This window comes from Perna viridis, chromosome 6 (assembly GCF_037379345.1).
Source record: "Perna viridis isolate PV_CMFRI_1.1 ecotype Kerala chromosome 6, ASM3737934v1, whole genome shotgun sequence".
NCBI lineage: Eukaryota > Metazoa > Mollusca > Bivalvia > Mytilida > Mytilidae > Perna > Perna viridis.
Window position 1 is genome coordinate 33,059,068 of NC_142450.1, and position 25,858 is coordinate 33,084,925.

The window sequence follows — 25,858 nt, forward strand, 5'->3', positions numbered from 1 at the left end:
TTACAGCCATTACAGCTTGGACCTAAGAAATGGGAATATACAGAAGAGTGACAATAATAGGGGGATATCAAAAAGGAGAAATCTTTGGGCAAAAATATTTTTTAACCCTTGTCGAGCTGGGCCAAAAAAGGGAGATTTCTTGGCCCAAGAGCAATGCAGAATTAATCTATAGTGCTTTATTTTGCATGGAATCTAAATTGAAGTGAAGTCTCTGAACACCATTACTATATCAACTGCTTGTATTAACTACTTCCGGTATAAGGCCAAACTGACGCTAAAATCTGAAAAAAAATCTTCAATTTTTCACATGAGTGACCCTTCAAGGGATTTCTGACCTCCCACTCGTAACTGTAACAAACCTTATTTTGCTATAGTGCACCCACCCTACCAACACATCCTCACCTCATAAACCCCACCCTGTGTTCACCTATCTTTAACTTACATATAACAATCAGCATCAGTACCAATATATAACTAATTTGCATATAATTTGCATATGTTTGCAAAATATTGAAATCTAGACATATTTTCAGGACAAATCAGCACGAAAAGGGTTAAGAATATATAGACTATTCTAGACAAACAACAATAAAGATGAAAATTTCAAATACACACAGAGACAAACCCCACAGAAAAAAAACATCATCAAGTACTGTCCCTCTCAAAAGCTGTCAAAATTTCAAGAAAAATCCAGCGGTATAAGTAATAAATACATAATATCAAGAACTCACCATTTTATTAAGATAAAAAAAGATCCTTAAATTTCTGTTCAGCACATCTGCTTACAAAAGGAGAAAAATTAAGTTTCTAAAATTTCACAATATATGCCATGTGTAATATTTCCACAAAATTCTAATTAATTTTGCATATGATGTACTAAAGTGTCAAATTTTTAATCTTTAAGTTTTAAAACATGAAACTTTGAAAGGCATTTTAATTCAACCTGCTTTTAATAGGTTTTAATGTTGCTCATATTATCCCCTTTATGATATAGAATACTATAATCACTTTATCATCTGAATGAGACCATGTATTATAAGTATTATGCAATTTACAGCCTTTTTATCAAGCTCTTTGCCAGCATTTATCTGGCCAAATCAATTTATGTAAATTAAACTGTACTATACTCCTTTTGCACTTTCCCATTCATGACATTCTAACACAGAAATTACCCCTGAACCACACCTATTGTTATATTCAAATTAACATTCAAAAAGCATTTGCATGGCTCAAAGACAAGGTCATGTGTATTACACATATTTTTAGGCCACATACAGCTAACAGTAAATTCCCTTTTTGAGAGTATTACTTTTTTCTTGCTGTAAATAGAAGAATTTTTCGTATGAAACACTGAGATGTAGTAAAATCTAATAATTGCAATGTTAATATAATGTACATGTGTACAAACTTGAATGATGGTGTGATTTTTATTACAAAGAAAACAAAGACTTATCCTTGACAAATGGACAGAATGATGGACAATTTTACTGAAAGATCAAAATCAATGTTCAATATTGTTTCCTGATACCAGTGAGAAAAAATATCTTTCTTTCATTTATTTTTTTTTTTTGTTATTTCTTCAACATTTTTATACATGTGGACTTCAGTGATATGATTTTAAGGTCAACTAAGTGCTTTGGCTACATTCAATCAACACAACTGATAGTACACTGACATGGCACTCTCCATGTTGCTGTGCCTATTACCAAAACTGAAATACTGTGACTGCACCAAAATTCAGGAAATCTGGGAATTCAATTTTTTTAATTTAGCTCAAGTTTTTAGGGTTGGTGGCAAAAAAAGACCGGTTGGGTAGCACGAAATAAGACTATTATTTTTCTTGGCTTTATATAAGTGTAAGTTGTTTTTTTTCCCCATCTTTTTTTATAAAATTTTGAAATTTGCTAATAATTTTATAGACATAAAGTATGAAAGAAGAATCCTTTGAAGTATAACCCATCAGCATAATTTTTATCATTTCTTTTTTTTAAAAAACTATCGGCCTACATTGACAGGGTATCAAGTACTCAAGTATTTAGGTAGTTCCAAGAGGAAAAAAATTTAAAATCCTTGTTAATTTTAGGTTGGGCAATAATGAGTATATATTTCACTAAAATCTCTGAACCTGAACTACACCCTCATTACATACACTACATTTTTTTCTTTATTTCTATCAAATCTTTATGACTTTGCCTTTCAGTTAGGATAGTCCTATGACCCAGATGCTTCTTAAAAAAATAGCATGGTACTAGAAGATTTCTATAAAAATAATTCAGACTGAACTGCCTAATTCGGTAAAACTAATTTTTACAGATGGTCGACTTGGAAGAAAATCAAATTATACCAATTAACATCTAGCCAAATGCCATTTTTTGTTTCAAACAAATTAAATCATTTTTCTCTATACAATTTTTTTTCAGCATGCAATCATATTGATATAAAAATATAGAGCAATTAATGTAACTTTTCATTCAAAGTGTCAAATATTATAAAAACTATGATTAACGAGATAAGTTGAAAAAAGTCAATAGCACTTGGGAAACCATACATTAAAATCCATTGATTATAAGTAAGTAAGGTAAACTAATGTATAGATTTCAGATTCTTATTTGTTAATTTCTGAACAAAACCAACCTAATCTGTCTTAAGCAAAAGTATTTAATTAAAAAAATTTCAGTGTCGATTTTGTACAATAATGCTTGAGCCCTACAATGGTTAACCGAGACTCAAGCCATAGATGTGTATTGAAACAACCAATTGTACATGCCAAGCATTTCCGATTAACCATCATGACACTTGACACGTATTTATTTGTTTTTCGACGATCAATGTTTTATTTTGAAAAACTTTCCATGTAACCGATCGGCATGCTGTGGTGCTCAATGAGTTCCAACAATAAGCCACTGCATCCTAGTGCAGGTTTAATTAAAACTCCGACTCAAAGTGACATGATTCCGCATAAAATATCATTCTTGGGTTTCTCTAAAGCCCAGCAGCAATTGCAATTCGACAATAGACATAAAAATCATGTCTAAAACTGCTGACACTTTATCAATAGTGATTAAGTCGAAAATTGACAAAGCTTAAACACCCTCAGGGGGATAGTTTCAAGTGCACTGAGTCTCTAGCTTGATTTATGAGTTGTTAAGCTCTATATTTTTGCCATATATGAGAAACTACTGTCCAATGTAATTAACTAAAATTCCTCAGGGACATAAGAATCAGCCATAGATTGGAGCAATGTAACCATATATAAAATGTTTTATTATTGCTTTGGAGAAAATGACGCTATTTATTCCAATGAATCTAATCTCTGATAACTCGTTCTCAGACATACGCTTGGAATGAATAAGTTTTTTTAAGATGAGTAATTTACCAGTCACTATTATTAATAATTACTTCTGGAAACTGGTAAAAAGCCACAATATTACATCAGGGACTGACACTAACAGTAGTCCAGTAGTCCTGTGCCATCCTAAATCTGGAGAGGACTCCTTAAAAAATTTCCTGAGTACTATGGACTATCTAAATTTTGCCTTTTTTTTATAAGATCTAAGAACAGAACCATCATTACCATCTGCAGACTAATAGAATTAAATGCAGAGCAAAGCAAGATGAGAAAATTTTGGGGAGTAGAATTTGTGAATGATCCAAATTTCAGGTAAAGAAATACATTATCCCAATTTTAGGGGGGAGGCCATACAACCAGCACACCTATACTTGGTTCCATGTCTGGAAACACATGTTTAGGACCAATATAGGAATCCAGTGTCTGTTTTTTATTTTTTGAGCAAATAAGAATGTATGAATATATATCATATCCAATATCATACTAAACTACTACATAAGTTCAAAGCATATGATTTTCACATGTTTTTCAAGATGGTCCAACACATTTGAAAAATTTATGACAAACATATGTATCTGTAGTGCTTTTCAAAACATATAAAAATCAAAGACTGAAGTCTTTAAAGTCGCTAATCGTCAAATATTCCCTGCCACTGATTTTGGCTTACTTTCAGCATCCAAAATGACACAAATGCAATATGCTCTTAAATTGTGTGATTTAGAATCTTGCTTTCCTTGATATGATTGTGTACTCTTTTCATGACCATGATGACCCAAATGTTTTCAATCAAAATGACTGGTTACCCGATCATTTCATATTAACTTCCTGTTATCATACAAGTAAGAAACACATGTAGAACACACGTGTATGATATTTAAGAGGTACACTTTTATCTCGTATGAAGCTAAAACTATGACGCTATGGCGGTAAACATGACAAAGATCTGCAGCGTAAGGTGGAGTATAAATATATAATAATGTAAATCATATGCAAATAAAAAGTACTGAGATTACAAGTGCAAGAAGTCGCTAACAATATTAACTACTTAAAAACATACTGTAATTTTTCCTGTGTTGTATTGGCGTCAAGAGTATTCTCAAGGTCTTTTGAATGCATTCCTGCAATAAAGTAATCAAGGGAACCAAGATTCAAGTGGAAATCAAAAGAATGCCATCCAAGGACAAAGACCAGACATGGAAAACAGACATTCACAACAAAGAACATAAAAAAAAATAACCAAAATAATACACACAAAGTAACAAAGTAACAAAAGTAAAAATACTACTCAGACTCCATTGAAAACTGGGAGCATGGATCAGGTGCATCAGTAGGGGAAGCGTCCTCTGCTTTTCTAAAAAACTCTCAGAGTTGCTAATATAATGTCAAGTCCATGGGGTAGACAAAAGAGGTATGCAAAACTATGGTATGTTTGCATAAGATAATGAATGTATCAACTCCTTCCTCAATCTAACATGGACCTGTATCAATCCCTGGCTTTTCTTGCATGGACCAGTTTCAACCCCTGCCTATTCTTAGATGTATCTATATCAACCCCTACCTTATCTTACATGGACCTGTATGAAATCCTGCCTGTTTTTACATTGACCTATATCAACCCATGCCTGTTATAACATGGACCTGTATCAACCCCTGCCAAGAAATATTTGTGTTATATATTGTCCTATATTTGTAAGAAGATATGGTGCTCAAAACACTTAACAAAATTCTACTTGAGTGAGGAACTGAGTAACATAGATGGATGCATGAATGAATGAAGAAATTTTCTCTATATTAAATGGAACACAACAATTGATTAGGAGTGTTACAGTAGCATAATGGGGAAAAAAATATCAAATGTGAAACACATCCTACATTTTTTTTGTGAAATGGACAACAATTCTTCCTTTTTTTCCAATGATGCCTCAGTTTGATTAATTTCAGTTGTAAATTATAAATTGCTAAATGAAATATTCAGAACATCACCTTTGTAAGAGGTCATTGTAATATTCCTTGTAATAGTCCTTATATCTTTGCAGCTAATTAAAATCTCAGACATATTTTTTTTAAAGATATCACTTGTGGTTTAAATATATACCAAAAAGGAAATAGCAAACAAACTTGATACATTTTGTAAAATAGAATCAGATTTTGCAGAACTTAAGACTTCAATTTTATTGTATGAAACAGAAAACAGAATCACATGTTCAGATATGAAACTATCCTACTCTACATTCAGTTTGTTTATATTGATCAGAACTATTCGGTCATTTTGATCTATAAATCCCTGAAAGTTCAGGTGGATGTTACTTCCTGTCAAACTGAAATCATGCTTTCAGTGCTTCTTATGTTATATCTTAAATTCATGTTTTTACTGTGATGATGGATTCGTCCTCTAATAAGACTAATCACAATAAAAATAACAGCATTGATTTCAGTGAAGTTGAGCAGGGCAATATGTTCCGAGATAAGTCAAAAAGCCCATAAAAACCATGAAGCCCTTCCATTAATAACTTGTTTATAAAAGGACCATTTTATTATAACGGTCATAGTCATTGTGAAGACAGATGAAATGAAAACTAATTTAAACTTAATTATACAGATTTAGTTGGAAACCCATTAGACATCTGGCGTTCAGAAATTAAAGGATAAATATCATCGTCCAATATCCGACAAAATCTTCATCTCGGAAAAGCTTTTGTTTTGCTTTCTTCTATATGGGCCTTTAGACAAAAGAAATGACTCATATTCCTCTGTTAGTTGTCAAACTATTTCTCAAGACAAATCTAATTCTAACTAACAGCACCATTTTTCTTTTTAATTTTGTCTCAATGCTCTTTGATTGGTAACTGAACTATTTCATGTAAAAATTATGAGACTTGCTACAGTAAGTCGTGTAGAATAACAGCACAAATAAAATCACTTTTGAAAACTGATACCATTTTAAATATGAAACTTAAATCACCAACACAGACTTCCTAAAACTTACAAATAAGTTAATTCCATTTTTCCACTACAGGACAAAAAAATTCAGCAACATTATTAAAAGAAAATTAGACTGTCCTTTTTTATGAAAATGTCAGCTTGGTCAAAACATCATCAGTCAGGACAAACAGCTTCCAGGAAGTACAATATTATTAAGAACAAACACAGTCCTTAAACAGCTTTTGAACATGTTTTACTTTTCATCAAGTACAGAAGTATACTAATAATCCAGTACTTGTAACTAATTGTCCTGCATAAATTCTTTAGAATAAGATATTCTTGCAAGTTACCTTAAACAGGCCAAAGTCAGAACTTATAAAATAAAGAAAAAATCTAATAAGCAAATTCTAACAGAAAACTGGCAACTATATACAGAGCCCTTATTGTAAAAAATACTGAACATATAGTATACATTAGCTGAGATAGACAGCCAAATGTACATCACATGACAATCATATTATAATTCACATGTGATAGTCATATGATTCTCAAATACACAATAACAGCAGTTTTGGGTTTAAGAAAGAAAATATCATTGTGTGTCCGTTACGTCATATATAATGTTTTGTCGATAAATTCAAAGCTGACGTTATTCTGTTTATTGGTGAGGTCACTGTCGATTTGACACAACGTCGCAGGGTGATAAAGGTTGAGGGTTGACACCACATGTGATACAGATTTTGTCATTTTATATTTATTATATCATATCTTTTAACTACACTTCTAGGAGTGAGATATAGGGTATGCAATATAGGATAAACGATACAGGGTTTAAACAAACACTTATAAAGCATATACTAAAAAACGTATATTTTAATTTAAATAAATGATATAATGTAATAATCATATATAAAGTGAATTATTTTTGGCCGTGTAAGAATGCCATTCCAATACTGGCTTGATAATTTCTGAGTGAATGTTGCCTGACAACTGCCTAACAAGTTTCCTTACTATGCTGAAATATGACTATGTACGTACCTCACCATGGGGAATAGGTTGAACAATGCCTCTAGCCACCAGCATTCTACACAAAGTTTCTGTTGCCTAAAACAGAAAGCAATTTTTATTATTATACATTACAATATTTATCATTTAATCAATTATCCAAATATAAAAAAAATTATTACATTATACAGTACAGAAACTAATGTGCTTATAGTATCTGATTTGTGTGATCAAATATAACCACATTTCTGAAGAAACAACCACAAATCATGGAGAGGCAAAAACCTATGATTAGCTACATACCAAAACACACCAGTACACACTTTTTACTGCTAGAGGAATGCACAAGTTATAAATACTAATAGAGAACACTTTTTTGCATCTAGATAAACATTCCTTTAAAAATCAAGAAAATTATTATTGGCATAACAACATACTGATGCAATGTTAGAGTGCACCCTCCAGTAGCTGTTACATACTGATGCAGTAATAGAGTGCACCCTCCAGTAGCTATGACATACTGATGCAGTAATAGAGTGCACCCTCCAGTAGCTATGACATACTGATGCAGTAATAGAGTGCACCCTCCAGTAGCTATGACATACTTGTGCAATAAAAAGCACCCTCAAATAGCTGTAAGAACATTTGAAATTGTGAATAGATGAAAATATAGATAATCAAAAATACCTTAAAAATAATCAAACATATTTGCAAAATTGGGGCTAGGTAGAGCACCAAAAACATAAGATGGAAGTTGATACTGTCACCTAATAGTCAAGGTGATATGACTAGAACGTTTTCATGTCCAGGTTAGAGTAGACAATCATAAGTCTCAGGCAGGTAAAAATACACAGTAACAGTATTTAGGGAACAATTCATATAATAACAAAAAATGTCCCATGAAAATATGAATCATGAATAAGAAAAACTGTGAGCAATGCTCACTTACTTGATACCCCAACTCTCCATTTGATAACATGAACTTTTAGACCTCCAAATTAATTTGGATCAAAATCAAAAATAAGAGGTGCACAATGGAAATATGTAATGAAGATCCTGTGAAAGTTTAATTAAATTCCATTTGGAAGTGTAGGCAGAGTCATAGATTAGAGATGGGGACCCTCTGCATAATAGAAGATCATTAGAATCTCATCTAAAGCATTGTTAATACTAATACGAACTTGAGAGTGCATCTTTAAAACAATGAAGGTATATACCTTAATAAAGAAATCAGGCTTCAAACATTTTATCCAGGAACCTAACAAACAAGGAGGCTACAAAACAACCAACCTCCTACTTCTAACCTCCTACTTCTAATGTGTTTTTAAACCTCCTACTTCTAATGTGCTTTTTAACCTCCTACTTCTAATGTGCTTTTTAACCTCTTAATTCAAATGTGCTTTGTAACCTCCTACTTCTAATGTGCTTTGTAACCTCCTATGCCTAATGTGCTTTGTAACTCCTATGCCTAATGTGCTTTGTAACCTCCTACTTCTAATGTGCTTTGTAACCTCCTATGCCTTATGTGCTTTTTAACCTCCTACTCCTAATGTGCTTTTTATCAATCTGACTATCATATATCATTGGACATACTGACCCTTCCAGAGCACCTAATGTTACTGCCAGTCTTTTTGTAGGAGTTACCATTTCAAGTGCATTAGTTTTTTTTGTCTGCTGTCTTGTCTACAGTTTTTACATGTAATTGTTATTTTGTCTACAGGGTGTGTATGTGTATCATTTCTGTTTCCTGTCTACAGGGTGAGTATGTGGATCATCTCTGTTTCCTGTCTACAGGATGTGTATGTGGATCATCTCTGTTTCCTGTCTACAGGGAGTGTATGTGGATCATCTCTGTTTCCTGTCTACAGGATGTGTATGTGGATCATCTCTGTTTCCGGTCTACAGGGCGTGTATGTGGATCACCTGTGTTTCCTGTCTACAGGGTGTGTATGTGGATCATCTCTGTTTCCTGTCTACAGGATGTGTATGTGGATCATCTCTGTTTCCGGTCTACAGGGCGTGTATGTGGATCACCTCTGTTTCCTGTCTACAGGGTGTGTATGTGGATCACCTCTGTTTCTGGTCTACAGGGTGTGTATGTGTATCATCTCTGTTTCCTGTCTACAGGGTGTGTATGTGGATCACCTCTGTTTCTGGTCTTCAGGGTGTGAATGTGGATCATCTCTGTTTCCTGTCTACAGGATGTGTATGTAGATTGGTTTCCAGTTCTGTATTTTGTTTATATCCCTGGACTCTGACATCTCTGAATTATATGTTTGTTTTGGTGCTTTGGTATTCTTTTTTTGTCTAATTTTAGTCTCAATTTTCCATATTTCTATAACCAGCAAAACACCTTTCTTGCCTGTAAGTTGTGCTTTATGTGTAAAGCAGCTCCCATGTGTTGAATTCACACCAGCTAATAGGATTATTTTTTTTTAATTCAAACCTGTCACTAATACCAATTAGCATTACAAGAAATGGGGGTTGTCCCACCTAATATAGGTTCGATTTTTCTCACTATCTGAATGTCATAAATTGACCCTGTTGACATCCACGACCATAATTTTAATTTTAAATTTAGATAGTTTACCCAAGTAACTATTTAATCTGCCATCTCTGCACAATGAACTAATACAAAGATATAAAAATCACCAAATTATTTTCTTTTTAAATTCAATACATGTATGATTGGAATATTTTATGAGCGTCTAATTCTACATTTTTTGAACAAATCATGCCATAACTGCTTCTTTTCACACAGTGTTTTCAATTTGTAATACTCAATTAATGATAAAGATGTTTTTTTTTCTATTGACATTGAAAAATGAAATTTGGTTGTCAGTAATTGCTTTTCAAATGTGAAAATTGGAAAATTCAATATGTGTACCAAAAAATCCTTGATGCCATTAACAGAATCAACGGGAAGTTTAACGAACTACCGCATTATATAAAAGGTAAAACCTAGTCTTTCTAAGCCAATTCATGAGGAGCTTACAGGACCCCAATTACCAATTATTACCAATAGGTCACACATGACTGCCCAAGTCATAAATAAGATTTTCGCTTTGATTATTAATTCCATTTTTGTGAGGTAACCCACAATTATGATAGAGTGACATTTTCAATAATACCACAACGAATGAATAAAGTTGAATAGAAAAATCTGAGAACAAGCAATTATATATAAGCAGAACTTCTCAAGTGAATCTATGGTGCTGAATCTTACACTTCCAAGGACATCACTCATCTTTACAAAACGAATTGAAATTGAAATTGAAATAGCAGGACACTATTATCCTGTAATACCATCAAGACAAAAATGCATAATCTCCTTTAAATTTTTTTATAAGATAAGATATTTAGTTTACCATTTAAATCAGTGAGGTAAGGCCCCGAAAACAATGAATACCCATGTCATCTAATGATACAGTTAAACCCAAAATTATGTTAGGGGCGGGATTCTTATTTTTATTACACCACTATTCAAAGCCGTTTATTCTAGTCACAAAACAAATAGTGAAATGCATGGGTAATACTCCACCTTAGATCTATGCAGTGAAGCACTTTACAATGTACGCATAAAACCTGAGGTTTGCAAAGTTCTTCTTTGTTAAATTTCACAGAAAACAAACATTCATTACAATTCAATTCATCCGTATTTGCCATTTTAAAATAAAAGTTTGATTAAATGTACTGAGTTAAATCATAGCACTTTCCAACCAATGCATCCTAGATTGCCAGATTTTCAAGAGGACCTGTTGAACCAATATATAACTATTGCAGAAAGAAACAGAAACAGATTATATGTTATTTCTATCCAATAAATCTTTCATGTAAAAACAAATTATTGTGAATGGACAAAAGAGAAGTAAAACTTACAAAGTATTGTTCAGTGCAAAGCAATAACAGGATAGCTTTAAAGCAGCACCTAAAGGTATGGAATGTTAAAATGCAGCAGGCTATCCACTCTATCATAGTAACACAATGGGCTATAAATGCAAGGTTAATTTTTTGACACAGACAGATAGCCTATAAATGGATGTGAAAAACACATATCTTTAACAGTATAAGACACGAAACAGTTTGATTGGTTGGTAGGCTCCACTGAACCATCTGTGATAATCCAATTAAACATATTTGTCAAGTTGCTCAAACGACATCTTTAGAAAAAAAATGGTATGAATTGTATTGTGTGCAGTCAGATTATCATGTGATCAAAAATACAACTTTCATGAACAAAACATGACTTAACACCAATAAATGAGATCATATGAGGCACTAATCAATCATTTACTACTTAGCATTGTATACAAATAAACCAAGGCCGATGTATCATCCCAGTCAAAGAGAGATGTGAAAGAAGCAATGGTTTACTCTATAGTTGGAAATTTACTGAGATTTTAATTTTTAACTGTCACAAGGGTCACTGAAATTGGAAAAAAAAATAGAAAATCTTTAAATTTGAACATTATTTCTTCATCCTCAAAACTCTATGAAACTAAATAGCTACTAAAATACAGAATATGTATCTCAACTTTTCTCACAACTGAGAAATTTTTCACCCCATCCCCCCCCCCACAACAAAAAAAAAAAAATAATAACCCACTACCAGGGTATGTTATTAAACCAATTCACTGCTTGTACTTGAATCTCATATTCCTCAACATATGAGAATTCAACTAATTCCTTCTTTTAGCATTATGTGTGCATATAAATCCTATAAGCCTTCTATATAATAATCTGATTATATTCTTAACTGCCATTTGCAAGAATCATAAACATTGCAGCAAGTAACAGACACCCATGTATCTACAAGGGCAGATCCACAGATTTAATGTACTCATTTAAGCCTAAAGTTTTCCACAAAATTTACAAAATTTTCAAACAAAAGGAGAAATTCCAAATCTGGGAACCCCCAGGATCTAACACTGTATCTATATCTGCTATACCAAAAAATAAGAACAGAAAACCTCATGCTAATAGTGTCCATAATTTGACATCAAATCAAGCAAACTAGCCATTACTCTCCTAATGCACATGTCATGCTTGGTGGAGAAACAGAAACTACCAATTACAACATCTCTTGCATGACAAGGCATGGGGTCAAACAAGCTGACCTCCTGCACTCATAGAAAACATGCTAAAACATGAGATCAAAGAAACAATACAAATACATTCAGAAAAACAAGAAACAGCAGTAAAAATCCATTGTCTTCTGTCATAGAACAAAATAGACAAATCACAGCAGACATAACTTGATGCGAATGTACTTTAAGCTAACACCAATTAATAAGCAATTAAAATGCTATAGTAATGATTTATGACCATCCATTCAATGATGAGCTTGGAAGCAAATCTTTTTTCAGGAAGAACATCATAATTGCTACAGATTTCAAGAAATATTCTCTTTGATCTTAATATTTTACCCAATACACAATTAACGAGTAATTTACAGGTGTCATAAACAATATAAGAGCATTTTGTTTCCTCATCATTAATTCTAAATTGATCATTATTATTTCACAGCTATTAAATACTAGAATTGTAAATTCTCTTATTGATAAAAAGCTTTCTTTTCTATTGCTAAAAACATCTTTAACCTTTGTCCTGTTTTTCTACCATTAGTTATAAATACATGCATGTTTAATGAACAGCCTTTATCATTGACTTTGAAAATTAAAAGTAAAAAACAAAGCTATATGAAAATGTATTTATGAAAGATAAAGCACCAATCATAATTCTCATTTTATGAAGTTGAAAATATATACAGGTACAAGTATATATACCCATTCTTTTATTTTGTACCTGATACTGCAAATTCAGAAACTATTACATGTTTATGCAGTAACTAGTGCAATTCTGTTAAGTTAGCTGGAAAAGTATTTTTAATTTTTTGCAATTTACGTTATATAACCAAAGCAAAAATGAAAAAAATTTGGAATCTTAATTATTACAAATGTATCTGAATAACATTTTTTTCGCAAAAATAAAATAACATCACAATAATCACTGAATTTACAGTATACATGTAGTTGGAGGGTTACATACCTTTAGCTATACAATGCATCATATCATATATCATTATCTAATTTCATGAACATATCAACCATACCTTGCAATGGTGACCCTTTTATCAACCCTGCCCTACCACTCAATAAATAAAGCCTAAGCAACTTACAGAAAATAAAAAACATATATTTCTTCACAGTATAGCTACTTCATTACATTAGGCAAAGTTTCCAGATATTTTATACAATTAATATAAACCACTTACCAGATTGGCCACATACAATGCAAGGAGTCCTCTCCTGAAAACAAGTAATACAAATTTATAATAACTTTATCAATATGAAATTTATTATATCAGTAGTAAGAAAAAACAGTTTTACAACTTAACACATACCAGAGTATTTAACTTTGTGGAAAAAAGAAGACAGACTTACAGACATGAACAATTTCTTTTACCTGACAACATGGGCATATCAATGAACTACATGATATTATTTTTTCATGTTTAAGAACCTTTTCTTTTCAAGACTTAGGAAATGAGGGCCAGCTGGCACCCAACACTAAAATAAATATGGCTCTGTGGTCAATAACCTTAAATTTGGACAGGATTCCACATAATCTAATTAACATAGATACTAAAAAAACAATCAAAAGTTTAAACAACTCCTTAATACATGTATTACAACAATGCTTATATGACATATCCTCAAATTAAAAAAAATCTTCTTTTTTTTTTCATATCAAAGTGAAAACAAAAAGAAAGAATTCCACAAGTCTTTTTTCACTGATTGCTATGGTACCTTTCAAATATTTTATTTATTTATAGTGATCTAAGTCTGAGAAACTACACAAGTGTTTATTTATACTAAAGTCATGAACATTTCTCTCATGTTCAGTGTTGAAGCATCTACCAAGAAGGAAAACACGATTTTTGTACTTATTTAATTAATAAGATGTACAATGGACACTCAGGTAGGAAATGCTCGGCACGAATAATTCATATTCTCTCCTTGGTTGAATAAGTTTTGTTAGTGGAAAAACTATTAGAAACATAATAGTAGTGTCCAATAAACGATATAGTGTGTATTGTTAGCTAGTGCTTGGGATTCTGAAATGGCCAGTGTTTCAGAAATAATACTTAAAACATGTAATAGGACCATATCAAAGACAGTTACTTTGGTGATAACCGATAACCTCCAACTCAAAATTATTTACGTGTACAAAAAAAGTCATACCTCCTAAATAATACATGAAAAACACCATCAATGGAATCAATCTTTGTTTTAAGGTCACAAGCATTGTGTTCAAGTTTAAAAAGATCTGGATGACCATTTACTATATTAATATCCATAAACTAATTATAGGAGAAAGACAAACAGAGAGACAGACATGTGGACCACTAAACAGCCCAAAGCATTGGGAGGGGATAAAAAGGACTATGTACTAATTCACACATAGGAGTAATGGCTGATTCTTCCAATATAAATTTTCCATATTTTTTACTACTTCAATACTTAGTACAGGGACTCACACTGGTAGGATTGAGTGTTCTCCCCACACTCATATCTTTTAAGTGAACTTGCCAAGGCCAACAAATAGATAGAAAGGGATTCTTAAAAGTACAGGAGGTGCTAAATAATAGCAAGGAAAAGAGTACATGTAATCCCCATCTACCGTTGCACAGATAAAGTTGGTCACTTAAATAATTCTGAAGCACACATACAACTTGATATCAATATTCAGGTATGGTATATAATATGAGTCCTAATCTAACATACTAAAACATACACTTACAGAGTTATTTTATCACATCCTACAAATCCCGAAAATCATGGCCCTAAATTATAATAGGACCAAAACTGATAGGACTTAGAAAGTTTAAAGCCGAAAGCAGGACTTCTGATAACATCCTCATATTACAACATTTTACAGTTGTCCAAATTTATTTATCAAACTGACAAGTAATTATATATTTGGTTTAAAGTTACGACCTCGTTACTTTATCCTACTTTTTGTTGTTTAAATTACAGAACCCTTAAACTGTAGCTCCACCCCCTTCTCACCTATGTAAACATGTAAATTGTTAACATGTTCCTTGAATCAACACTGTTCCGATAAAATATTGTTTTAACTTATACAAAGTCACCTTTGCAAGTCTTACTTGAAAGGGAAAGGGTTGGTTTACTTTGAAATACAAGACTGTTTTCAAATTATTAGGTTTTAAGGTTAATTTTACTAATTGAGGGTATTGAAATACCTAGCATGGACCTATTCGCATTTTTAAGACCACACAAGGAAGATTACTAAACATTTTCACATATTATCAAAAACATCCAGGTTTTACATCAGGTTGGATGTTTGTTTCTTTGAGCTAGCACATTAAAATCTAGTTTGTTTGACTTGTACATAAAGCAGGATATGTTCCATAAAAAAAATCCTTTCTCATCTAGCAAGAAAACCTAAAACTTCAATCAGTCAATCAATCAAGGGTAGATATAATAGGCTCACTTTCAGGAGGATTCCTTAGTGTGTTAATACCTTCAGACTTACAATCTGTCATTTTTATCAAGCTTATTGGACCTCAACTTACAGAGGGACTAGTTTGAGTCAAGACCAGAAGAAGTGATGGCTCCTAAAAAGTTTTTCCTAAGTAAAAGCCAAGAGTGAGGCAAGGAAATTTTGAGGGAAGAATTTGTGAAAAATCAAGATTTCAGGACTAAATTGTATTTCAAATACAGAGATTTAAAAGGCAATTAATATTAATTAAAAGGAATAATAATATAAATCCCAGTATTATCTCTCTTCAAACCTTGAACAAGTCAAGAAAAAAAATCTATTCCATTTGGATATTACCAGATTGCAGGTAAACATGCATAAAACTGCAATTATAATTTCTGTTTTAAGAAAATTAAATTTATCAATACAATTCTAAGTATTAATTGTCATAAACTACTTCCAATGCCTCATTGTGAACAATTCAATTTGATTTTTAATGTTCTAAGTGTCAACTGTTGGCCAATAAAACGTCACATTCTGCCCTGATATGGAAAATAATCAACGCTGACATTTGTATGTTTGGTCATAATTACACTATCGAGTCTACTGATCGGTAGTATTACATGAATGCCGATCGTATCAATTGTTATCAGTTCATTACCTGTAATTCTGAATCTGACCATGTCAAAAACTGACAAAATAATTGAGCTATAAAAATGTTTACATTGCATAGGCTCCGCCACGCTCCCAATTTACAATGAAAGACCAATTTTCTGCATACTTTTTTAACAAAACATTTGGTTTCTAATTGTATTAATATTATCATAAAATCTAACATCAATGAAATAAAGTATGAAAAAATATGAAGCCTGACACTGTGTAAGCCTGTCAATTAAAAAAATATGTGACTCCTTCTCATACAATAAGCCATTGATCTACATAAAAGGAAGTTTGGGAGTATTTTGGTAAAAAAAGAAAACAGTAGTAAGACTTTCATATTATAATGCTTATTTTTAACTTTTGATCATTATTGAAAGAATAATCAAGGAAACGAAGATTCAAATGGCAATCAAAAGAATATATATTTCAAGGACAAATCCTAGACAGGGAAAATAGACACACACAACAGAGAACATGAACTAACAAAAATAACATGTACAAATAAAACGAAGTCAATGAACAATCCAGACTCGATTAAAAACAAGTAGCATGGACCAAGTGCAATGGTAGGGTAATCATTCTCTGATTTTCTAGAAACACCCACTGTGTAACTCATAAAATGTCATGTTAAGGGTAGACAATATAAGTTATAGGCTCTCAGGTGACCATCTATGGTTATTTATAGTCATAAGATTCTGTTAGATGGTGAGGTGTTAGCCAAATCCAACTAATAGATCTACTTACTGTCTAAATAATCATAGACGGTTATGGAAGCTTATAACGTATTTGTACAATTTTGCATATCTGTATTATGGGGAAGCAAGTTAATCTTTGTATAGAACTACCATATATTTCTTTGAGGTTTTTTTGAAATCATTCAGAGATATCTAGGTTAAACATATTTTTGTCTTAGTTTCAGCTCAAATGTACACACTGGCCAGTGGCATAATTGAACTATCTTTTTCACGACATTCAGGTCACATTGTTTGAAAGTGCTATATTTGTCTCAACGTCATTCTCATTGATGGATGGATTATTCTTTTAAGGCCATTTGTATATTGTTCATTCAAATATTTTCATCAATGGCGGATAGATTTTCTATGTATCATCCTCATTAGCATATTGATGCTTCAGTTTAATTTGGACAAATGGTTATCCAATCACGAGTGGTCAACTCAATGCTAAATTGAACAAAAGAGGAATATATGTTGACTTCCTGGAGCTGTGAATAATATTGAAGATGGATTCTTTATCTCTTAGGTTTCTTCAGCAAATAGCCTGAATATTCTAGCAGGGGTTCAAATTAGTGATGGATTGAGGTCTGGAACCCTCAATTTCTGACCTATGACCTTTGAAATTTCATTTAACTGGGACCTGAACCTTCATTAAGGACTTCTGATTTTCCATCAAAATGAAACCTTTGAAAAAACCTGGACCTTCAATGCTTGAAAGACAATTTGAACTCCTGTCTTGAAGAACTTTGGAAATTCTGCAAAATAGCAGCAGTACTGAACCATGCACATCATGCATCACCAGTGTAACAGTACAGCTAGGTGAATCATCAACAAAAACTTGAGAAAAAAAATGTTCAGTATCTCTAACATACAAAATGGAAAAGCAAGCTTTATAACACAGGAAAATATTAAGTTAAATGATGCTAACATACAATCAACAACTTGATAATTGATCATCCCATATAAGTGATCGAGCTAAAGTTTCACAAAATTGAGATATACATCAATTCCTAAGCACTTATTTACCTATGGAGAATGCACATCAACTATCAGATATTATTTCAAAATTCATCCAGTAATAAATCGAAGAATCAAAGGCTTTTAGGGAATCGGAAATGTTGTCACAGCAATTTACTCAATAATCAGCGTGATCTAAAGACATCAACTAATAACTTCTAATGAATCTTGGCTGACAAATGTCATATCCTATTTATCATCAGTGAATCTTATATCTACATCCCTAATGGGATGATAAGGTGGTAAAAGCAAGTATCCAATATCCAATGTTTGGAGTTCAAAGAGCTGCATGTTTAAAACACAATGTATGCAATTTGGTTTCTGAAGAAAAAAGTGATATACATGTATGCATGAAGTGGAGATGAATTGTTTTCTTTAGATGTTTATTAATTCATGGAGAAAATACTTTGGTATTTTTCCTCTTACAACTGAAGTCATAAAAAATGACATCAAACATTATTTTCAATAAAATGAGGGTATGTATTGCTTTGGCTTAACTAATACAGTCAAACCTAACCTAAAGATTTCAGTCTTATATTGCATATTCCTGAGTGGATGTAGGTCAAAACGTGGAGGTTATAATTTAGTGTGCTTTCTTTTTGCCTTTTCTTGTTTAAAACTCTTTTTTTACAAATGATTATCATTTTTTCATACAAAATACAGGGTAAATATCAACCTATGACACTAAAAACATGTTTTTTAAAGGTCTATTTAATAAACTCAAATTCAAAGTGAAAGTAGAAAAAGTCCTTTCTAGGTTGACCTCTTCTGGTCTCCTTGTCTATTGTTTTTTAAGTCATAAGACAAAAAAATATTCAGCCACAAAAGAAATGAATAGATTTATATACCAGTGATCCAGGAGAAAATGTTAAAGTTGGTACTTTAGTCAGACCAGATATAAATCGTACAGAGGTGGGATCCCTAACAAAGGTACCACATGAGTCTGCAAAAAGAAGTGTTTCCCCTAGCAACCAGCAAAATAAAATGTTTTCCCCAGCAACAAGCAAAATGAAGATTCCCCCAGCTGCCAATAAAATTTAGGTATTAACTCAAGAGATGCCAAATCTCTCACATGAAACTTTAAATGTAATCTGTTCAAGTTTTATCAAGCTTGGTACAATACTTCAAAACCAACTGACTAGATGGTCAGATGTAACTTTTATATGTATTATTTGTATCCACATTGGCACCATTTAAACCAAATGACATCAGAAAGTACTTTAAATTTTATTCAGTTTTTTCTGTTAAGATCAAAGAAATGTGAACCAACTAAAATAAATTTTAAACAAATTGAATTAAGATAAGTTCAAATTCTATTCAACTAATTGTTTGTGACTAATACAAATTGGGCGGGGAAAGTGGAAAAAATAAGTACTGTAAAGTAACCATGATACAAATACAAGTTTACTTGAGTCCAACCAATTAAAACATAATTGAAAATTTAAATAGGCAAGTCATTTTGTATTATTGAAAATAAATACAATTTTTGACACTTTAAAGGAAATCCTAGACTTTTACCAAATCAATTTTTTTATAAATCTTATTCACCCCCAATTAAATATCAAATCAACTGCATGAAACTGGAGCATGAGGAACAAAACATTATTGACATTTCTCAATTTAGTGTCCAAACTGTTCATGATTGTAAGGTATCAATCCTTATAATAATCAGGCAGCAAATGGTAGAATTGAAAGCTGAAAAAATAGTATGACAGTTGAGTACAAATAGCTATTTGATGAAATATAAATGAGATTAACCAAAAAAAACTCAAAGATGATTGATGACCGTCATCCCTAATTCTAAATTTTTGATCCCCCCCCCAAAAAAAACTGTTAATATTTCATTGTATTAAGTTGAATTGGAACCTAACATGAGATATCCTGAATAGAATACTATATGTAGCTCCACGACTTTTGACTGTGCCCTTTCAATATAACATACAATCTTCTTCCATACAGAACAAAACAGAAGTACATTTCAGTAGGTTTTAATTTTACAATTAAATTTCAGCATAAATCAGATATGATTTTACAAAGTCGACAAAAACAGAAATGGGCAAATTCAGAAGTCAAATAATAATAAATCAGAAATTAAATATTAAAATCTGAATTTTTATTCAAAATAATGAAATTCTGTTTCAAAACAGAAAAAAATTATGTCAAATAACGTAATTTCTAAAACCTGAAAATCAAAATTCAACCAATACAAAAATGAAATTCTTAATTTGAGTTATATCCCCTTTCAGTAATCCTTCCCATCACAACTTATCTTTAGAAAGACTAGTATTTAATTTTCCATTCAGGCTCAGGTGTTCCCGTCATGATTATGGTTAATTACTTTTATTCTCGTTAAATACAAATACCTGCGGCAGGTACAAATAAATGGAATATTTCAATCAATTCAATAAATCCACAAAATTTTGTAATTATGCACCTGCATCCCTCATAGAATCACATGCTCGGGGTTAAGAAAATGCTTTAGGTCATGTGATGCACTCTAAAAATTATCAATATGGTCAATAAAATTTTTCAATAACTTTTAAGGGGTATTCTAATGTCTGGGAAATACTTCAAGATGACTAAGTCTATTATACTAGTGTTTATTAAGTTGCCTTCTATACATGAACATAGGGTTTGGTTAGGTTCTGGGCAGGGATATAATTTGACAATACTGGGGGTACTGTAGATATAACTTCTACATTAACTATTCATCAAAACAGTATTTACTACGAAGATGTAATGAAATCACAGTTTTTATACAAAAAGTTCTTAAATAAATTATCAAGAGATTTTGTGTTTTACTTACATAAATAACCTTTTTTTTTCAAAATATGGAAAAGTGTAATGCAGAATATAATATTGCAAAATGAAAAATTCTTGTTGATTAAAGTCTTGACCTGCTCTAACACACTATACTAATAGGCTCCTTAAACCTCGTTCAACTTACACTTTCCATTCCAGAATTTCTGAAGTCTCCATCATCAAAACGTTTATTCATCTAGGATAACCAATTTATAAAAATATAATAATCATATTCACTTCCAGAACAATGGATATCATTACATATTATGTACGTTTTGTCAGATTTATATAAATCTACAAGAAGCATATTGTTACATATTAACTCGTTCATTCTTTTGAAATGCAATTGAATTCAACTATTAAAACAGCGATGGGAACAAAACATTCAACATTTACGCATCTCCTACATGACTACAGGTAGCCCATTATATCATGTCTCATACTCGCTCATTGCATCTCCTACATGACTACAGATACCCCGTTATATCATGTCTCATACCTTCTAACTGTATCTCCTACATTGCTACAGGTACCTGTTATACCATTTCTCGTACTTTCTCACTGTATCTCCTACATGGCTACAGGTACCCCATTATATCATTTTTCGCACTTTCTCATTGGCCTTATGACAAGACTTACAGAACCTATTCCAGTTGTCTTAACTTCACAAATGAATTACATATGGTATTACAGTTAGTACCTATTTGGTCTTTTTGAAACCTTGCCATTTAGATAACTTGAAAAAAAATAATAAAAAAAATTGACTGTTTGCCTTGGTAAATAGCACATTTTAATTATTAATGATATTTCAATTTAATATTTTTGTGTTTCTTTTCTATATGTAAAAATGTTACTAATTCCTTGATATATGTCCCAGCATTTCGGGACAAAGCTTGTTTATTTGTTAAATAAACTTTAAACTGGTTATAAGACACACCAAAACATATCAATTACGCAAATAACATTGGTCAATATCAGCTTCCGGCAAAATAACCTACTGAGTAGGTTAAAATAAAACTTAAATTAGCACTGATTTCTCCATTATGGGACAAGATACACCAACAGAACTTAGTACACTTGTGTTTCAATGCAGTTCTAACATTTTAAGATTTTCTTGCAAAAATCATGGAGTTTCCCTTTAATACTATACGACTTACCGTCAACATACTAATTTTCCCAGTGTACTTATTTACAATGTTTTCATAGTGGACAAATAAGTATGAAAAATATTATTTTGTGAATTTTATAAATGCTAATCATTTTTCAAATTAAATAAACTGATATCTGTAAATATGTTCAGTGGTCAGAATCAGTGAAAAAAAATACCTTAAAGGTGACTTATTTATCAATGTAACATACATGTACAAGAAAACTGATACAGACTTGTAACAGATGGACAAATATGTAAAGTGTTGATGCCCAAAATTCACCTAATATTTATATTTAAATGCATAGTTGTTTTGGATACTATTTCCATTTATATTTCAGTGTAATTTACAATTAATGCATAATGTCAAAAAAATGATGCCAATAAATAATCCACTGAGTCGGAAGTTTTTCAGACTTTTACGCAATATTGGTTTCAATTTAAACACAAATGGTTCATAAAATCTTGTTATAGAAGTCCATTTACTCATTATGGTATTGTGTAATAATAATTTACAATGTTTTATGGATATATTGGCAGAATTATTTAAGGAACTTTTAAAGACATTGGGAAATGCCAAGAAGTGATTACTTAAGGAAATGTAAATTTCAATGATTTTATAGTTGAAGAGTTATAAAAAAATATCTCCATGACAACTAAAAGAACGCTTATACACCGTACAAAAGCTGGGTGGAGTATTTATAAGACAAAGCAAGAATCAATCATTCCAAATTTCAAACTCTAAAAATGTTGGGTTTTTTTTTAAACAAGTATCCCTCACTCAAAAATCAAAATGATAAAAAATATTTCTTGCATATCAAAGACTTGAACTCAACTATTGTGAGGAATTTCATTCTAATCGAATAAGAGCAGTCTTCCAGGTCCCCTGCCTCACAATGAAAGTAAAATTTCATGGAATATTATTTCTTTACCCCATAAGCTTTCAGCGGTCCAACTTTGCTGAAATTCTGTAAAGGCAATCAAAAGTAACACTCCGGAAACCTATTTTCACCCCTAAAATTATATTTTGTTAAGTCAGTGTGACCTTGATCTTTATCTTACTGACCTCAAATTCAATAGGTGTCTTCTTTACCCCATAAGCCTTCAACTACCCAAATTTGGTGAAATTCTATAAAGGCTTTCAAAAGTTACACTCCGGAAACCCAATTTCATCTAAAAAATTATATTTCATGAAGTCCATGCGATTTTGACCTTCAACCTATTGACCTCAAAATCAATAGGTTTCTTCCTTACTTCATAACCTTCAATTGTCCAAGTTTGGTGAAATTCTACGTAGGTGTTCAAAAGTTACGCTTTGGAAACCAATTTCGGACAGACAGACGAAAGCTGAATTCTATACTCCCCAGCAGAGGACAATAAAAAAAACAATGGCATTACAATGAGCACAATTTTTCTGATAAACAGACAGATAGACTAGCAAATGGAAAGGAAATATAAAACTTAATCTATTTGTGTTATTGAGTCAATCTTGTTTTCTTAAAATTCTATAGAATACATATATGTTATCAAAATCAATGGATATTGGTAGGAGATTTAAAAGAAATCCTGTATCTGCCCCACTCATTAACATCCCTGATTTTCACCTGTTTTTTTATCATAATCATACATCATTTGGTAATCCTCTATATTCAGAAGTTCAAATGAAAGATAGTCTGAGGTCCAGGACCCTTTACTTCTGACCAAGGACCTTTGAAATTTTATTTGCCTGGTACCTGGACCTTAAACCCATTTCAATGGCACTTTATTGAGGACTTTTGGTTTTAATTGACTGGACCATTAGCTTCAAAATTGGAAAAGTCAGAGACCTTCTAGTCTTGCAAGTAAATTAATCCCCTGAATATTACTGACTAGGCATGGACAATCTGCGTGAAGACTGATGTTTAACCTTCGACTTTGAGCTTTATCATAAGGACAACTAGAAATCAAATGTATGGGATGTGAAAATAAAATTGGTGAAATATTGGTCTTATTTTTAAGTGTCCCTTCATGCAAAAGTTTTGATGTTCTACAAGTTTTTTTTTTAAGTTATCTTCCATAAACAAACTCCACAACTAGAGATAGTCAGCGCCCTAACCGACTGAGCTAAAGTCTAGTATGCATACATGTACATGTATAATTCTGAAAATTACTAAATGTCATAACAAACAAAACATGCTAATGATCTATTCAAGCTAATCCCATAAACTGCAAAGGATTAATCTGCATAATTTTGAATAAATGAATCTGATTGGTCCATACCTGGACTTCCTCTCTACAAGTATGGCAACATATGCCGCTGTCAGTGCAGGGATAAATGCGGGCCTGGGAGAATAGAATTGACCAAATATCTTCCTGGAGGAAAAAAATAAAATCAAAGTCATCTAAATGTTTGAACAATAATACATATTAGTCTTCAAGCCTGGCTAAAGCTTTAGTAGGATTTCAAATATCAGAAATGACAAGGTCCATGTCTTAAATCATCTAAGATTGGAAATCCATTTAATCATCAACACTTTGTCATAACAATCCAAACTTGGCTTTACAATAAACTACCAGGAGAATAATTTCAGTAAGACCTTCTTATGGCTTCAGAGAAAGTTTTTCTAATCCTAAAGAAAATGAACATCCTAAAAAGCTTTAGCCAATCTTATATGTATAACTACACTACAAAAGTGATGAAAATTCATGAAGAATCTTTCTGCATATCTGTACACAATCATAGTTCCATTTTAGTCACACTTTTAGTCTTCTAAGTTTCTGAATATAAACTTTTCATAAAACAGCTCAACAAAAATTCACCAGAAAATGTCTTCTTCAAATTAGCATTTCTCTTTCCTTTAGCATTTAGCCAACAAAAAAAATTAGCTGATCAAAATAACTTAAATTTTTAAAAAATGAAACTGAATATCTACATCTACTATTCCTCAATTGAAACACATGTAGTCATGTACAGTACAAATCAGCAGAAAGACCCTTGATGAATTAATTGTCACATTAACATGTAATACCTGGATTTTCTCTCCAAACAGAGAGCAACTGCCGAAGCTGGTATCCCCGTAGCATAGGTAGCTAGGCGGCAGTAAGAACCTGTAAGTTTTCTGAAAGCAACAAGTCGATCCAATTTTTTTTTTTTTGGTATTTCTACATGCATCTTGAAGCAAACAACTCCAGTCAACCCACTGACCTATTTTCTTTTTCCTTGCTGACCAGTCAGTAATAAAAATGGTCATGCAGAAATCCACAAGATTCAATTTTGGGTTTAATCAAACAAAATATTATGTGACTCCCAATGTCCTTGCATTGCAAATTAAAAACATTGTTTTCCTAAAAGATTTACACAAAGCTTTCCCAAAACAATAGCAGAGTGTTCTTTGTACATTTAAACATTACTGCAAAAGTACTATTGTTAGTGGGGTACCAATTTTCATGGTTTTCATGGGAAGGCCAAACCACGAAATTTGGTTCCCAACAAAAAGGAGATTTCTTTGATACTGAAAACATTAAAACCATGAATTCAGGAATCCACAAACTTTTGTTTCTTCTCTTATCAACGAAAATTGGTATCCACGAATTAAAGTACTTTCACAGTATTTCATTACAAATGCTAATAAAGTATGTGTCAATCTGTGGGAATTATTGTCTCATATGCATTTACCTCCACATATTTCTATTTTAGACAAACTGAAAAATTTATGTTGATAGGAATAAAAGTGAACA

At 31.9% G+C, this 25,858-nt stretch overlaps 1 protein-coding gene across 3 annotated transcripts in view; it reads right to left on the reverse strand.

The window, feature by feature from the left end:
* The window catches only part of LOC148614618 (transmembrane protein 135-like), a 96,018-nt gene that overhangs the window by 65,685 nt on the left and 4,475 nt on the right, over positions 1-25,858 (reverse strand). The window contains exons 3-6 of one of the 3 annotated variants that reach the window (XM_088588821.1): positions 25,150-25,239; positions 24,401-24,493; positions 13,551-13,584; positions 7,310-7,375 (exon numbers count right to left, since the gene is read on the reverse strand). In XM_088588821.1, the coding sequence (XP_088444947.1) occupies positions 7,310-7,375; positions 13,551-13,584; positions 24,401-24,493; positions 25,150-25,239 (283 nt within the window). The remainder of the gene's footprint in view (positions 1-7,309; positions 7,376-13,550; positions 13,585-24,400; positions 24,494-25,149; positions 25,240-25,858) is intronic. The other 2 variants (XM_088588822.1, XM_088588824.1) reach the window with 2 other exon arrangements.